This window comes from Plutella xylostella, chromosome 2 (assembly GCF_932276165.1).
Source record: "Plutella xylostella chromosome 2, ilPluXylo3.1, whole genome shotgun sequence".
NCBI classification, from domain to species: Eukaryota; Metazoa; Arthropoda; class Insecta; order Lepidoptera; family Plutellidae; genus Plutella; species Plutella xylostella.
The window spans coordinates 1,590,353-1,607,545 of NC_063982.1; the positions used below are offsets into that span (position 1 = coordinate 1,590,353).

Consider the following 17,193-nt stretch of genomic DNA (forward strand, 5'->3'; position numbering starts at 1 on the left):
TATACCGCATAGCTACTATAACGCTCAAATTTTCCGTTACAGGCTAAAAATCCATTGTAAAATAATAATTAGTTCATCGAGACAGGGTCTTTTTGTAGCGTCGTCATGTTTTCATTTGGATTTCGCATCAACTGTTCTATTTTCGTTTCTGCCGCCTCCTGTGAAAAAACATTACCTTTATTACAACAAAGAAGTTTAAACTAAGTTTAAGGAAGGGTTAAACCTGTATGAACGTTTAGCGCTAAATATATTTGGAACATACCATGTGTTTCTGGTATTTACTCATTATTTCTGCCAGTATACCTGTGCAGTCAGCAACTCAAGCTAATTTGTCAAACCTGACTCGATGGCATGAATATACGGGATATTCGACACATGCACTTTTCAACAATTTTTTTTGGAGACTAATAAACTTATGTTGTTTAAGTTCAATTAAAGCAGAGTTTTTACCACTACTAGAATATTGTAGCAAACAAATTTACCTTCCCCTCAGTTAATCTAGACAGAGTGTACCCGCGCTGCAGTATAGTGGGGAGTCGCACGTGACTCGCCACAACGCTGCGCGCGCGCCACATGTCTTCCATGGCTGTGACAAATAGATACATATTATGGATCGATTACACCTAACGAATACAGTTACGAGTCAGTGTCCTCGGCCGCGCACTCGGTCACTTGCTAGCCGTTCATTGGTCGAAGATCGGCCGAGGATACTGTCTGACCACTGTACTCGTTAGGTGTAATCGACCCATTAGTTGTGACTAAGGGTAGCCGGTCTGTATGAACGAACCATTAGTTAAATGCTACTTAGCACTCGTTATCATCATCTTGTAATTGTTTAGTGTTGGACAACACTCTGTTTTAGGCCTTCGCTATAACTATGTTAGGTCGCGAGCCATAATAGCAGTTTTTTTATATTATGCAGTTAGGGTACACATCTAGAATCTAGATGTGCAGGTTTCCTCCCAATGTTTTCCTTCACCAAATAATTTATATTACATGGCTGCATTAGAACCAACATTTTTCTATTTATCTTGATAAGACATGATTTTTATAAATATTACTCCAATACTATGCGACATCATTAACTCATACCATTACTCTGACTAGGGGTCGATGTCTGTTCCGGCATATTCCATGGCACCGGTCTCTGCAAACCAGACAGTATGGAGAGGGCGCGCTCTGAACACGGCCGCACACTTGACGTGCCCTGAAAATATTGAAAAATAAGGGTGCCATTTGGCGGCGAACGACTTGAGGTTATAGCAGATGATGTGTGGTACACAGGATCCAGTGGATACACCGTCACAACGTCTGTTGCAACCTCATGACATCTTCAATTCATCATCATCATTATTATCATCATCATCAGCCTTCTATAGCCCACTGTTGGGTATAGGCCTCCTTATTTGTACGCCAATTCTTACGGCCCTGTGCCGCTCTGGGCCACTGCTTCCCCGCAACCTTGCAGATGTCATCGGACCACAAAGCAAATACATAGTAGAGCTGTTGTAAGCAACGTAGCCGTGACGTAGCCAAGTTCGACCTGTCGTCACACGGTCTGTAGTTCAGTTACTCCACGCTTGGGGTGCTGACATCAGTGCGTGACAGGTCCCGAGCTTGAGCGGTACAGTTGAGTCTTGAAATGATTTTATTTTACGTGTTTCTCGATCAAAATGAAGTTGTTGCATTGTTGGATGTAAGAGCTAAAGTGATGATAGAAGATATTTGGACGAAAGCAAAGTATATTTTCACGCGTAGTAATATTTTAAATTATATTTTATTTTACTTCTAGAACATTCTAAATTACTGGATGCGCCATCTAGTGTCAAATAGAAATACTAGTAAGGGATGTACTCAGGCCGGATGCCGCCGGATAAAAAATAAATAGGGGGCGTCATGTTTATTATGAATTAAATATTCAGTTTTATTTAGATTTCCTGACACTGCATTGAAGCAGCAATGAATTAAACTAATCCACAGGCTGAGTCCAACAAAATACAGCAAAGTATGTTCTCCACATTTTAATGCGGAGGACATACCTACTAAACACGAAATTAAGGTTTGAAAAAAATAAGAGAAGGCGTTTACCCTAACATTCCATCACAAGAAAAGCAAAACTTAAATTAATTACTAAAACCATCGATGTTGAAAAAAGGCGGAAGGAATCTCGCTAACTAAACACTGAGGCACAACAATGGCGGCGACATGGGAGTGTGGGTGCGTCGTGATTATGATTATCAGCCATAAATGAGGATTGGCTCCATTCACTAAATGCACATATCCAAGAACAGACACATTTATTTAATCATATCACACACCTCTCCAAAGAAATTATAGAGAAATATACAGTTTCATTGGTAAGTCGATGTATTCCTTCAAATGGGTTATAGTCGAAGCCATTTCCAGTCGATTGAACCCCATAACGCATTATCCGAAAGTCAACCATTTCTGAGTTATTTAAGTTTTAAGTTTTTTTTATAATTTTGCCAAAATTTATGTTTAAAAGCCAAATATTTAAAAAACTAACCATTATATAATTACTTTTTTGATTGTTTTGCATCAGTGACACCCTAGTTAACTAATTACAATCATTAAATTCGCAATATTCAACTTAATTTAGACACAGTGCTTCAAAATAATTAAAACATTAAGAAAATATTTCAAAAGGTTAAAACAAAAACCCTTAATTAAAAAAGAATTTTATCTGAAAAAAAAATCAGGCACTAAAGCTTATAAACATAGTCAATTTATAAGCTTTAAAATGACATATTTTAATCTAAAATCGATTTAGGTATGACCAGGATATAGCCAAAACAACCGCAAATGGCGGACAAATCTCAGTAGATAAACGAACAAGATTTGGTTCCAATTTTAAGGTAAAATGTCTTATAACTGGACTTTGTAGAGCTCCGAACCGTTTAATAATTATTGTTCTCCGATAGAGCGGTTCCTCAAAAGCACAGATCGGCGACAAGGTTGCTTCACGGAAATAATGCTTGTCCGATAACACGTTAGCCGAAAGTACTTTTTGATGACGATAGGTTTATTGTTTTCACCTTTTGGAACATTTTCTTAATGTTACAGAACTGAAAATAAAGTAGTTTATGTACCTTTGCAAAAGATATTTTGTTGACATCCATGATTTTGTCCGTGCAAATGTCGTTGTTGTTGATGGCCGCCATCACCTCCGCATGCGTCGGGTTCAAACCCGGGACCTGTAACGTTAACAAAGACTTTGAAGACAGAATTATTAAACGTGTCACCACTGTATTAAGTTGAGGCCCCCTTGGTGAGTTGCGCTGCGTTGCTAGAGTTATATTATGACTTTTAACAAGTAATTGTAAAATTCTACGTAAAAAAACGACTTCATTTCGTGTCGTTATTGTCGCGGCAAAGGAGCGGTCAAAAAATATATAGCAGCGACGACGCAATATACCAATGGGGCCTCGCCCTTACTGCTTGTCGGTGTAGTTTCTGCGACTGTGGTCTGTCACAAGCACACAAGCCAGTTCTTTCATATCTTGATAGATATCATAGAAAATATGCCTAATAATATGAAGTACAACACCCTGTATATGTATAACTACTTCAATAACGACGACGGTGTGCGCGTGGTCGCGACGTCGCAAGTCAGATAATACTAGCTTTTGTGCCTTTATATTATAATTACTTCTATAATTTTCTTATGTCCTGTGTGTTTTGTGTTCAAATAATACTTATATATCTATACCTTAATAACGACGACGGTGTGGGCGTAGTCGCTTAAAAGTCGTAAAGCGAAAGTTCTTCAAAATGACCCCTGGGTCACCAAACTTTGTAGGTATAACTAGGTAAGTACTTACTTAACCGCTCACGTCCCGGCGACCCATTGGTACGTCAGGTGCAGAAAAACCTGACCCCCCTCTTATAGTAACAATGCTACTGAGGGGGTCATGTACGTACACCAGATACGTTAGATTTTTTACTGTCCCGGATTTATCGAGATGTGAGAGCTTAATTACCTCAATAACGACGACAGTGTGCGCGTGGTCGCGACGCCGCAAGTCAGATAATACAACTTTTTATGCCTTAGTTAGAATAAGTTATATAATTTCATTATGTCAAATACAAATACAAAAATAGAAAATATTTATTTTCAGTAACGTAGACTAGATATAACAAAACATTGTTGGGCAGTCCTATTTCGTAAAAAATACCTGTTTTTTTTTTTTTTCTCGTATGTACCTAAATGTTTATTTATGAAAAAAACATATTTGAGCTTAGCAAATAATTATTCAGTAATTATTTATTTATACAATATTTTAATTATAATGAAATACCTTTTACATTTCGATAAGAGTACGATTAAAAATGACACATGACAAAGGAACTATTTGTATGCAGACTTGAGATGATGTATGAACCCTACAGTTAAATATGATTTAGCAATATGGCTATCATCTCTCTCTCAGCCTTCTGTAGTCCACTGTTGGACATAGGCCTCTCCTAACGATCGCCACCCCAAACGGTCACCCGCCATCTGCATCCAGCGGCTTCCCGCTACCTTCCGCAGATCATCAGACCAACGGGTTGGGGGGCGACCGACACGCCGTTTGCCGACACGGGGTCTCCACTCCAGAACCTTTCTACTCCAGCGGTCGTCGGCTCTGCGGGCTACGTGGCCAGCCCATTGCCACTTCAGCGTGCTAATCCTTTTGGCTATGTCGGTAACTTTAGTTCTCCTGCGGATTTCTTCATTACGAATTCTATCTCGCAGGGACACGCCTAACATAGCCCTTTCCATAGCACGCTGAGCAACTCTGAGCTTGTGGATAAGCCCTTTGGTGAAGCACCACGTCTCGGCTCCGTAAGTCATCACTGGCAACACGCACTGATTGAAAACTTTTGTTTTCAGACACTGAGGTATGTTTTCAGTGAAGATGTGTCGTAATTTCCCGAACGCTGCCCATCCGAGTTGGATTCTACGAGCTACCTCTTTATCGAAGTTGGATTTACCTAATCGGATCACTTGTCCTAGGTAGGGATACTGATCGACAACTTCGATGGTGACACCTCCTACAGTTACGGGCGATGATGAAACATGTTCGTTCGACATGACCTTTGTTTTGTCCATGTTCATTTTCAGCCCAACTTGTTTAGAGGCATCATTGAGGTCTGTGAGCATTTCGCCTAACTCCTCCAGCGTTTCCGCCATAATCACTATGTCATCAGCAAATCGTAGATGAGAGATATATTCGCCATTGACGTTAATGCCCAGTCTTTTCCACTCTACAAGCTTAAAAACATCTTCCAGTGCACAGGTGAACAGTTTCGGAGAAATAACATCTCCCTGTCTCACGCCCCTTTGCAACTGGATCGGTTTTGTGCTATGTTCGTGTAATCGAACTGACATTGTGGCAGCATTGTACATACATCTCAACACCTCGATATAGCGATAGTCTATATGGCACCGCTGAAGGGATTGAAGCATCGCCCAGAGCTCAATAGAATCAAAGGCTTTCTCATAGTCCACAAACGCTAGACATAAAGGTAGATTATACTCCTCGGTCTTCTGTATAACCTGCCGAAGCGTGTGTATATGATCTATGGTACTATAGCCTTTTCGGAACCCGGCTTGTTCGGGTGGCTGGAAGTCGTCGAGTCTTTGCTCGAGACGATTCGTAATAACTCTCGAAAACAGCTTGTACACATGGCTCAGAAGTGCAATGGGTCTATAATTCTTCAATAGGGCTTTGTTGCCTTTCTTGAAGAACAAAGTCACTACACTTCTGCTCCATGCCTCCGGGCTTGTGCCTTCGAGTATGACGGAATTAAACAGCCTCCGAAGTGCTATTAAAATCGGTCTACCGCCGGCTTTCAGAAGTTCTGTCGTTATTCCATCATCTCCCGGAGCTTTGTTGTTTTTTAGCTGTTTGAGAGCTATACTAATCTCGTCTAGACTGACGTCCGGAATATCTTCGGTATAGTGTCGGGTGAGTGGCGCTCGGCTGTCGTGAGCACCGCTGGTAATAGGGTTTTGTGTTGTGGTGTATAACTGTCCGTAGAATCTCTCAATTTCTCCCAGAATTTCGGGCACTGATGAAACGGTGTTGCCAGTGTCGGTCTTCAGTTGGGTCAACAGAGTCTGCCGAACAGGTCGATCTCTAGCAAAGACTTTGGAGCCCTTGTTTTGCTCTATTGCGTCTTGAATGCGCTTGCAATTGTAGCGTCTCATATCGCAACGTCTTGCTTTGGCGATCTGTCTGTTTAGACGTCTGTATTCGACCATATCAACTGAAGACTGCAACCTCATTTCTCTCCGTTCTCTTATGAGACTCAGAGTCCCAACTGAGAGTTTTTGAGGTCCTCGGTTGGTTCGGGACGAAAAATATTTCGATCCTACCTCTCGGACAGTTTCCACAAACCTATTATTTAAATCGTCAACTGTAACGCAATTCTCTAAACATATCAGGCGGTCGCAAAGCTCAGACTGAAAGCTTTCGGGATCCTGCATTTGAGCAGGAGTAGGACGGAGCGTGGACTTCATTAGACGGGAGCGTTCTATTTTGCAGTTTATATTCAAAGTGCCTCTTACGAGTCGGTGATCGCTGCCGGTCTTAACCCTACTGATCACTGAGACATCATTGAATATGTGCTTCTTATCCGTCAATATGAAGTCGATCTCGTTTTTAGTCTTCCCATCGGGGCTAATCCACGTCCACTTCCTTTGTGGCTTCTTCTTGTAGAAGGAGTTCATCATATAGAGGCCCTCCTTCTCCAAGAAGTCAGCCAGCATTTGCCCACGATGGTTCCGGACTCCAAATCCATGTGACCCCACTTTCGTCTCGCCGCCTTCTTGTTTTCCGAGTTTCGCGTTAAAGTCTCCCATCACCACCGTGAAATGAGTAGTGAGCTTACGCAGGGCAGACGATACGTCTTCATACGCAAGTTCGACCTCATCATCGGTGTGCTTAGATGTGGGTGCGTAAACCTGTATGACCTTCATTGAGTATCGTTTAGATATTCGCAGGATGAGGTACGCAACCCGTGTCGACACACTTCCGATTTCAACGATGTTGTTGACGAGGGACTTGTTGACGATGAACCCGACACCCCCTTGGGACAGTTGGTCGCCCTCCCGGTGGTACAGCAAGTTTCCGGACTGGAGAATTTCCGTATCCTCTCCCTCTCGTCGGACTTCGGATAACCCTATAATGTCCCATTTTAACTTGCTGATTTCCTCTTCCAGCTCCTCTATCTTCACGTCTTCCCTCAGTGTCCGTGCGTTATATGTTGCCAGGTGCAAGGGTCGGTTGGGCTGGTAGCCGACTCTCTGCCGGAGATTCTTCGCACCCCCTGCCCCGCCGTTACCGTGACCGCTACCGGAGTCCGGGATAGCGGGGCTGCCGGGGACTGGGGGCCGGGGCTTTGTTTTTTCCATCAGGAGGTGTATTTGCCATAATCACCGCGCTTGGCAGGCGTGTTGGTGATTCTCCTTTTTTACGGCGGGAGATCGCCGCCTCTGCTAGGAGAGGAGGTCGGGTCGATTTACCGCCGCCCGACATTCGGCGTTGTCACTCGTTAGCACCACCCAGGGGACACGTGTAGGGTAACTAGGGTTTGTACCTACGGACGTGAGCGACAAGCCCCCCTATGGCTATCATAACTATTATAAATGTAAACTTATGCTCTATTTGACAATAACATTGCGAATAACATACAACAAACCTTGATTCGTATTTAATTTATATTTATTATTTGGTGAATTATCTTCTATTCGGCCAGGCGTTATAGACCTGTTCCTATTCCTAGGTACTTACTAAGTATGTTTTCTTAGTTATTTTATGTTATTGCCGCCTAACCAAGCGTCCGTAGTTCGACGTACTTACAAACACGCAATCGAAGCGTTTTAACTAAGACCGTTTCATTCATAATGTTAATCTAATAAAACAATAATTTTATTACACATTAAACATCAGTAGCAAAGCGTATTTAGGTATACGTTTCGTTTATTCAATCGGTTACTTACATGTTAAGCGAATTAACCTCGACCATTCCCGTGAACATATTATTTTATTCGTTTAGGTAAGAAAGTATAATATTAAATACGATAATGGTATCTATTTACATTGCACAAAAAGAGAATCTTTTTTAACGATGGTTAACAACTGGAAGTAATATTAGTTATTTAGCACAAACATAGGAAGCTTTTCATGAATTTAATAGAGTCCTTATAACCGTAGTAACCTAAATTAATGGTTTAATTTATTAGCATAGGTACATACTAATGAGTTTATCATATATTTTGGCTATATAATTTATTTGATGATACCTAGGTATTATAATATGTGTTTGTTCTATGCTTAATGTAAATTGTAGCGAATGAATGCTTTGCAAAAAAAAAAGCATCAAATCTTTATTTTTTTATGACCAGTAATGGTATTTTAAAATACCTTTGAGCTATTATGAAATGTTGTAAGACTCGCTTATTTTAATTAGCATTACTTAATTATACCTCCTTACACAGTGTGGCTTTTTTATTACCAATGAATGTAGAAGATATTCAAACTAGTTGTGTTAATGTTGTATCAAATAAGGGATCATATTTGACCTATATTGAACTTAAATATTTGCTTTGTTGTACCTACTTTAGATTAGATTAGATTAGATTTGTTTATTGATAATTATTCATTACATGTCAATATTAAAAGTTATACATCAGTACACCAAAGTTAAAATTAAATAATTAAGTATATCCAAAAATTGTCACAAACAATGTCAAGATAAAATAGAATAATTACGAAAATTCAATTAGTTTCAATGTCACAGTAACAAATAATAAAATAATATAATATAAAAACAAATTAAAATTATCACATTGATACATTATTAAAATAGAAATTGTCAGATAAAGAGACAATCATTAATTCTACCTGTCGATGAATTCTCCTACCGTGTAGAATGCCTGCGTAGCGAGCCATTTTTTGAGTTTGTATTTAAATCCTTGTAGTGTCTGCATACTTTTTACATCATTAGGTAGTTTATTGTAGATTCCCGGACCACACACATACACGGACTGCTCGCTCCTCGCGAGCCTGTGCTGCACGTCGAGCAGCTGGCCGCGGCGGCGGGCACCCCGGCATTCTTTATACAAGTGCAGGTTCTTCCGCACAAACAAGGCTACACTAAGTATGTACAGTGATGGACACGTCAGTATCTCCAGAGAAACAAAATACTGGCGTGCCGACTCATCTGACTTAATTCGAGCCATAGCGCGCACTGCCCGCTTCTGCATTACGAATGCCCGGTGCCAGTCCGCCGCGCGGCCCCACAGCTCGATGCCGTACGTGAGGAGGGATTGGATCGTTGCAAAGTAGCAGGATCTGGCCACCTCGCGCGGCACCGTTCCTGCAAGTCTCTGGAGAGCGAAGCAAGCGCCGCCTAGGCGTCCGCAGAGCCAATCTATATGGTCACTCCAGGACAAGCCACAGTCGACTTTGAATCCGAGGAAGCAAGATGTATCGACCTGGAACAGGTCTTCGCTCCCTACTTTCACTTGTAGCGGACGGCTGCGTCTACCGGCCAGGTTGAACAGCATCACCTGAGTTTTTTTAGGGTTGAGAGCAAGCCCGTTAGCCTGAAACCAGTGTGCTAGCTGCCCAGCGACCAGACACAGCCGCCGCTCCAGGTCGTCGACCGAGCTGCCCGTGACCGTCGCGGCCACGTCATCCGCGTACATGGTGACTTGGGCATCAGGAATGGAATTTGGGAGGTCGTTCATTAGTAGCGAGAAGATGATATTTGACAGCGACGAACCTTGTGGAACGCCGAGGTCAGTACCCATTTCTCGCGACCTAGATGCACCTCCCTCACCTACCACAGTTTGCACTCTGTTAGACATGAAGTCAACTAGGAGCTGCAAGGCTGGGCCCCTGATGCCGTAGTGCTCGAGTTTCGCAGCTATGACGGAGTGGTCGGCCACATCGAAGGCACGCGACAAGTCACAACAGAGTACAGCGACGTGCCGGTTGGACTCTCGTGCGGAGAGCACTCCCCACACCACCTCCCGCGCGAGGTCCGTGGTGGACCGGCCAGCTCTGTACGCGAACTGTTTATCGGAGAGGAGGTTACCAGCATCCAGGAACATTGTGAGCCGTGCGCTTAGTCCGTTCTCCAGGACCTTTGCTGGTGTAGGTATTATAGCGACTGGTCTGTATGCATTTCCGTCTTCTCTCTTACCCTTTCCCTTATACAGCGGTGATATTTTCACCCGTTTGAGGCTTGCTGGGTAGATGCCTTCCTTTATACATCGATTGTATAGGGTGGATAAGGCGACGGCGACCGAGTCAGCTACAAGGCTCAGTAGTTCGCAAGATATATTATAAATATCTTTGCTCGGTTTGCGGGGTATCCTCTTCACGATAATCGCGTAAACTTCATGCGGAGTAAATGGCTTGAGTCGAAGAGAGTGGTCGAGTGGGCGGCGCGTCCCGTGCAGCATGGCCAGCGCGAGCGGCACGGCCGCGGCCGGCGCGCCGCACGCCGCCGCCGCGCCAACGAACTGCTCATTCATCGCATCGAGTAGCTCTCGTTTGGATGAGTAGTTTGAGCCATCAGGACTTTTCACCAAAGCGGTAAAATCGAGTGAGCAGCGGTTGCCGCGGTCCAGCTCAGTGTTAATCACGCCCCACATTGCCTTGCACTTGTTCTCATTACTGGCAATTTTTTGAGTGAAGTAACTCGTGCGCTCCAGAGCTAGCATACTTTTGTACTTGTCCGTCGTTTCGTTCACCATAGTGTGCAAGTCTGGATCGTCAATTTTAGAGTTGAGTTCTAGTAGGTCGAACAGTAATCTTTTAATGTTAAGAGTGTGTTCCGATATCCAACGCTCACTCTTTGCAGTAAACGTCTTGGATTTATAGGGGAAGCATATACTAAATTTACTGCTCAGTATCTCAAGAATACGTGTTGCAAGCACGTCGGTACTATCGGCTGGTGCAGTGTAGATGGCTTCCCAGTCGACGCTTCGTACGGCGGCAACAAAGTTCATTTTATTAGCACGACTTATTTCTCTGATCCGCGCAGTGCGGGGCGCGCGAGACGGAGGCGCACAGTCTAGCTGCGCGCGCACGGCGAGGTGGTCGCCGATGTGCGTAGTGACGGGCGCCGCGCGCGCGCCGCCGGGCCCCCCCGAGCGGCGCCGCACGTAGACGTGGTCCAGGGATGTGCTGGATGTCCCATGCACGCGCGTTGGGAAATCCACAATATTCACCATGTCATACGATGTGATTGTGTCAAGTAGCATTTTGTTATTATGTGACACTACTAAGGTATCAATATTAAAATCTCCTACAATGATTACGCTAGGAAAATTAAGTACAACAATTTCGCTCAGCAAAGACTCGAACACGGGGAAGAATTCATTACAGTGCGTCAAATTAGAGCGATACACACAAACTACCGCTAGTCCTAAGTCTACGAGTTTAACCGCAGACACTTCGCAAACCTGTTCTACAGATAGACTGCACAATTCGGCAATAGGTTGGGCTTTTAAATTATTTTTAATATAAATGCAAGTGCCACCATGCTCAATGTTGGGACGACAGTAACTCGACACAAGTTTATAATTAAGGATAGTTGTGGACTTTAACTTATCTACTGGTAACCAGTGCTCACTTATCGCTAAAATATCACATTTTAAATCGTGCAGTAGCAGCGCTTCGAGGCGCCTTGTCTTATTGTTAAGTGACTGCGCATTTTGGTGAGTCACAGTAATGTAAGTCGGCGGAGCTGGTCGCGCAGTGGTCGGCGGCGCTCGGGCGGCGTCGGGGCTAGTCGGAGGCGGCGGCGACGCGGGGCGCGGGACCGCTGCCTCGGGTTGGGGATGACTCACGGTGGCCCCGCTGGTGGCGGGGACGAGCGAGAAACCAGTCCGAGTATTTTACACCCGGTGGCCATAGAGTGGGAGTTTTAAGTTCGTCAAACTTGTCTTCACGTATGCCGATTATAAAGGACGAGTGTCTGTCCGTGTTGATGACACGTTTCTCAACATGAAATTCTTCATGCGTAGTCAGTGACGGTATCACCTTTTTTAGGAAGTCAATGATAAGGTCAGTCTTTATAAGGGAACAAAAAAAAATATTCCTACATAAAGTGACTACCTACAACACTATGGATTTATTTCTAAAGTTCTCACTATTCTTTATTGTGATATAATGGAACATCACTAAAGTTAATCTGGTTATTTTGCTAAATATTATCTGTAAGTAAGTAGACTTTCATATTATAATGGTGGAACTGTATTTGTCTTCATTTAGTTTCAATCACAATGCGGGGCTGTTCAGTCTGTGGTTCAATAATTGGCAGTGTTTATGGATTTGTTCAATGCTACAGTCCAACTATAAAGTCATGAAAACGGAAGTAGATACTAACTAATTGTTTAAGATCGTATTCAATCTATCTGTTATATTTATCAAAGGACAAATCCGTTAAAAATCCATTATCAATCGGTATTTTATTTTTTAAATGTATGTAAAAGTACTAGGAGCATTAGGAGACCCCATGTCAAAGAATATCTATCTACATGTATACCTCAATAACGACGACGGTGTGCGCGTGGTCGCGACGCCGCAAGTCTGTGCGCACGCGCACGCGCCGCGCGCACCGCGGACACGGCGTGCGCGCTGGGTTAGACAACGATGTCCTGTGAAGCCACGAAAGAAAGTTAGAATAGTTTTGCGTAGTATCGAATCGGATATTGCAGAAAGATTAACTGTTAAAATGTGAGTAGGACAAAAGCAGAGTTTCACACTTCATCTTAAACATGAACTTACTCAACGATAATTCAGCTAATCAAACCGCTGAATTCCACACTCAATGTTGACATTTTCAACTGTGAAACTTACAGAAAAGCTACTAACGTCATAATGCACAACATGCCCTAGCCATGATCTTACAATGTAGTTTATTTAAAAGAACATAGTTAATTAGATTCTAAATCTACATAGGTACTTAAGTTGGTTATACGAGTAGGCTATGTGAACTGATGTGACAGACAGACCTGTAAGCGCTGAGTCCGCACAAATCGCATTGCGTGCGCGCAGGTGAGCGGGGCACCGATCTGGGAATGGAAAAATTAGTATTCTTATATTTTTTTAATGGAAATTGCTATGGTAATGGAAAACTTATACCGAAGCCTTTTGCATGGAATGGAGTCCAACGACAGTATCACCTGAGATGTATCTTGGCGTGAGTTTCCAGAGCAGCCCGGCTGTTATAACGCGCCGAGCACCACAGACAATAGAAGCCACCGGACATGTCTGAAAACAACGGCGAGATCAAATTTATACTTATACAGGGTTTTCAAAAGGGTAGGTGGTAGGTATAGAAGGCCGAAAGAAGGGTCATATTTAACAGCTTCTCGTTGTTCATGTAAAATTTATTGGTACAGTGATTTCTGCTATAGGAACGTCTTTTTGATATGGGGAAGAGGGTTTCGATGATATTTACGAATTTGACAAAAAAAAAACAGACAAAGCCCCTGAGTTATTCATTCATTTAATCCTTAGGGTGGGTTGCACCATTTAACTTTCACTATTACAAACGTCAAATCCCTTGACGAGAGAGATCAATCTTCAAGAGATTTGACGTTTGTAATAGTTAAAGTTAAATGGTGCAACCCACCCTTAGATTCACGTTCATCTTAATATAAAAGTCAAAATCTCTCTGTAATTTTGTTTTAGACAGTGACAGCATGTCTTTTATACCACAGGTAGCCATTATCCACACATTGTAAAACAGGCTCTCATAGTTACTAACTAACCTGGTTTAGTCTCACTGATGATATCATTGCCGTGGCAGTGTTTGTTCTTGCGGTGCTTGTACAGAGCGGTCTTGTTCGGCAGAACTTCGTCGCAATCTCGGCACGGTATCCTGGGGAAAAAATATAATATTGCATATATAAAAGAGTTTCGTGTGTATATCACTTTAGTTTTCCCAATCAAGGGTTGGCTGGAAGAAATTTCTTTTTGGTAATAAGCCCGCCTTTTTGTCTTTGTTTTGTGTATACAATAAAGTGTCTATAAATAAATGATTTTGGTTCCTATAGGCTTATTTGTCTAATTACACGTAGATAGATAAAGCATTTGGTTGACTATTTCAAACAATAATAACTCACATTTAAAAGATTTTTCAATAATAAATGCGAATTTGCAATAAATCTTACACCACTTAGGGTGTTTGATAAGGTGCTAATTATTATGTATTTGTTCAATTACCTTGTATAACAATTTTTGTGTTATTTTATTATAGTTATCGAAAACTGAAAATTATAACACTGTCTATTTTACGTTCCGGGTAAGTATTTATTACTACCTGTAATCTTCCTTAGCAGGCTTCTTCGTGGGTTCCTCTTGACCGTCTTTGCCGTGGCATTTCTTTTTATGATACGCCAGGCTCCAACTAAAATATAAAATTGTCTGTTCATTATAATTATTTATACAAGGCTGTAGTAAAACTGGACTAACTAATTGAAGTATCTACGTCCGCACTAGCATACAGCTTACTTAGCGCCTAGTGCCTAATCAAATCAAATCGAATATTTTGTTGCCATTAATAATAAATATCCTATCGAGTCAATAATTTAGTAGACTTTAGTGAAACAAATGTTCTAAAATCTTTGTGACTGGCGGCATTGATACAGGCTAAGCGGTCGCTAGGCGCTAAGCTTAGTTAAGCGGACTGAAAGGTAATTTGTCACTAGAGGAGGAGGAGGCTCTATTCACCACCCCGAGTAATCAAGGGACTCCTTTCCTTTCGTGTACCTTCTATAAGATATAATAAATGAATAACATACCTATTAGGGAAGGTGATGCTACACACAGTGCATTCGTATACATAGTTGTCATTCGCGTGTTTCATTCTTCTGTGAACTTGCAGATATGTCCAGTGGAGGTACGAGCGACCGCAGTCCTGAAATAGGAATAATATGTAGGTATACACACAGTGGCGGATTAAGAGCATCGGAGGCCCTAAGCACAAAGCCTGTGTAGGCCCCTAATTGAGAACAATTTGTTCCTTGACAAAGAGTGACAAAATAGCTAAAACGTCCTATAACTTTTCTATAAAAATGGAAGTAAAACATTAAGAAAAAAATGCTTGTCAAAAGCCGCGTACACACCGGGCCCACGAACGCCAACGAACGTTTTTCGTTGGCCTTCGTTTCTGCAATCTGCCCTGTATTATGTATGTTAATATCCATCGTTGGGATAACCGTTGGCGTTCGTTGGGCGTTCGTTGGCCCGGTGTGTACGCGGCTTTAAAGGCCTACGACACGCGTAAGTATCACCACCGTTACAACTGCGCAGGTACGCCAAGCTATCACACGGCACAGGTAACGCGCGTTAGTGCGCGCAAGCCTCATTTTTGCCAAAATCGTCGGCGTGGAAACTGGAAACAATGTTTCCCAATGAGGAACTATTTATTCTACTGGTATATTTTCAATGTTTGCAAACTAGAAAAAAGTCTAGTTGCCTGCTATTCTCAAAAATCAAACCGTACACGATCGAAGTGGACAAAAAAATTGCTGTATAATTGAAAAATCATTCACATACTACTCAAGGATTTAAGAGAAGACTCTAATAAATAGGTTAATCCGCCACTGTATACACATTTAAACATTACCGGACTAGCTTTTCCCGTGAGAGTGAGATACGCTTTAAAAGTTTTCCCTTGGGAATTCTGGGATAAAAAGTAGCCTAATGTACATTGGTCAATCCATTTTGTCGGCTAACTGCATACCAAAATTCATGATAATACTTATGTTCAGTAATTTGACGTGAAAGAATAAAAAACATTCATATTCACAGTCTTCATAACTTACGCGTTTATAAAAATAATTCTGAGAGAGGGCGAAGTCTTGTACGCGGCTCTCTCGAGTGGAACCTTTGTACATATTAATTTCAGCTCTACACATTACCCCACACTACCTACACATTACCTCACACAGGAAGTGTTTGGCTACAGGGAAGCCCCCGTAGCCCAGTATGCCGGCGTCCTGCGAGCCGAGCGGCCGCTTGTAGTAGCCGTGAGTTGTACATGTGTGTGTACCTACTCATTACCCCACACTACCTACACATTACCCCACACTACCTACACATTACCTCACACAGGAAGTGTTTGGCTACAGGGAAGCCTCCGTAGCCCAGTATGCCGGCGTCCTGCGAGCCGAGCGGCCGCTTGTAGTAGCCGTGAGTTGTACATGTGTGTGTACCTACACATTACCCCACACTACCTACACATTACCCCACACTACCTACACATTACCTCACACAGGAAGTGTTTGGCTACAGGGAAGCCTCCGTAGCCCAGTATGCCGGCGTCCTGCGAGCCGAGCGGCCGCTTGTAGTAGCCGTGGGTTGTCTTGTGCGTTGTACATCTGTTGAATAAACAAATTGTATTTATTACTGGTATGGCTTTGCCGTTTGACAATCACAAATAAATATTATAAATCTTGAGCTGAAGGGCTAGCACGGGGCGCAATTTTTCATGGCGCTCACTCACATTGCGCAGCCGTGACAACGAACGCGACGGAGAAATTTTGTCACGTCTTAATTGCTCGAGAAAATAGGAAGGTCAACCTTTTATTTCCTGGATATAGTTAGGATTTGTGGCTAACAGTGACAGTCCCGAATACGTCCGTCTAGGCGATATACCACTTGTGGAGGCTCTTTTGGTGTGTTGAGATTATACACTCACGAGCAATTAAAAAGTTCCAGTGTCATACAGAACGACAATGGCAGGTGGAACTTTTTCATTGCCCGTGAGTGTAGTTATGGTAGCCGTAAATTAACAAACCTAGAATAAGTAGCGAAGCTGACTTTGCAGATGTGACACGTGAATGGGTTCTTCACTCCCTTGTGCACTTGACGATGCTCGTTGAGACCTTCTTCTAGGTAGAACACACTGGCGGACGAATATATGTATATCAATTTAGTACATTATAGTGCTGTGGTGGTCTAGCGAATAAGATATTTGGGGGTGTAGGTTTATAAATCCGGCCGTGTACCAATATAATGTAATTAATTAGGGGTTCGTTTCATTAATAAAGTACCTTCCCCTTAACCCTCGGACATCGTTGATCTATTTATTAATTTAGAAAAATAAGGAATTCAAGTGCTCTCGCAGTGAAGGAAAACATTGTGAAGAAAGAGAGCA

General features: G+C 42.5%; 1 protein-coding gene across 1 annotated transcript in view; it reads right to left on the minus strand.

Moving 5' to 3' along the window:
* Positions 1-17,193, minus strand: part of LOC105381655 (zinc finger protein 850-like) — a 29,566-nt gene continuing 12,373 nt past the window's right edge. The window contains exons 18-29 of the mRNA XM_048626798.1: positions 16,834-16,941; positions 16,303-16,414; positions 14,834-14,949; positions 14,353-14,439; positions 13,802-13,911; positions 13,211-13,298; positions 13,040-13,099; positions 12,571-12,682; positions 3,111-3,215; positions 1,093-1,207; positions 483-586; positions 1-158 (exon numbers count right to left, since the gene is read on the minus strand). Coding sequence (XP_048482755.1) covers positions 69-158; positions 483-586; positions 1,093-1,207; positions 3,111-3,215; positions 12,571-12,682; positions 13,040-13,099; positions 13,211-13,298; positions 13,802-13,911; positions 14,353-14,439; positions 14,834-14,949; positions 16,303-16,414; positions 16,834-16,941 — 1,207 coding nt within the window. The 3' untranslated portion in view covers positions 1-68. The remainder of the gene's footprint in view (positions 159-482; positions 587-1,092; positions 1,208-3,110; positions 3,216-12,570; positions 12,683-13,039; positions 13,100-13,210; positions 13,299-13,801; positions 13,912-14,352; positions 14,440-14,833; positions 14,950-16,302; positions 16,415-16,833; positions 16,942-17,193) is intronic.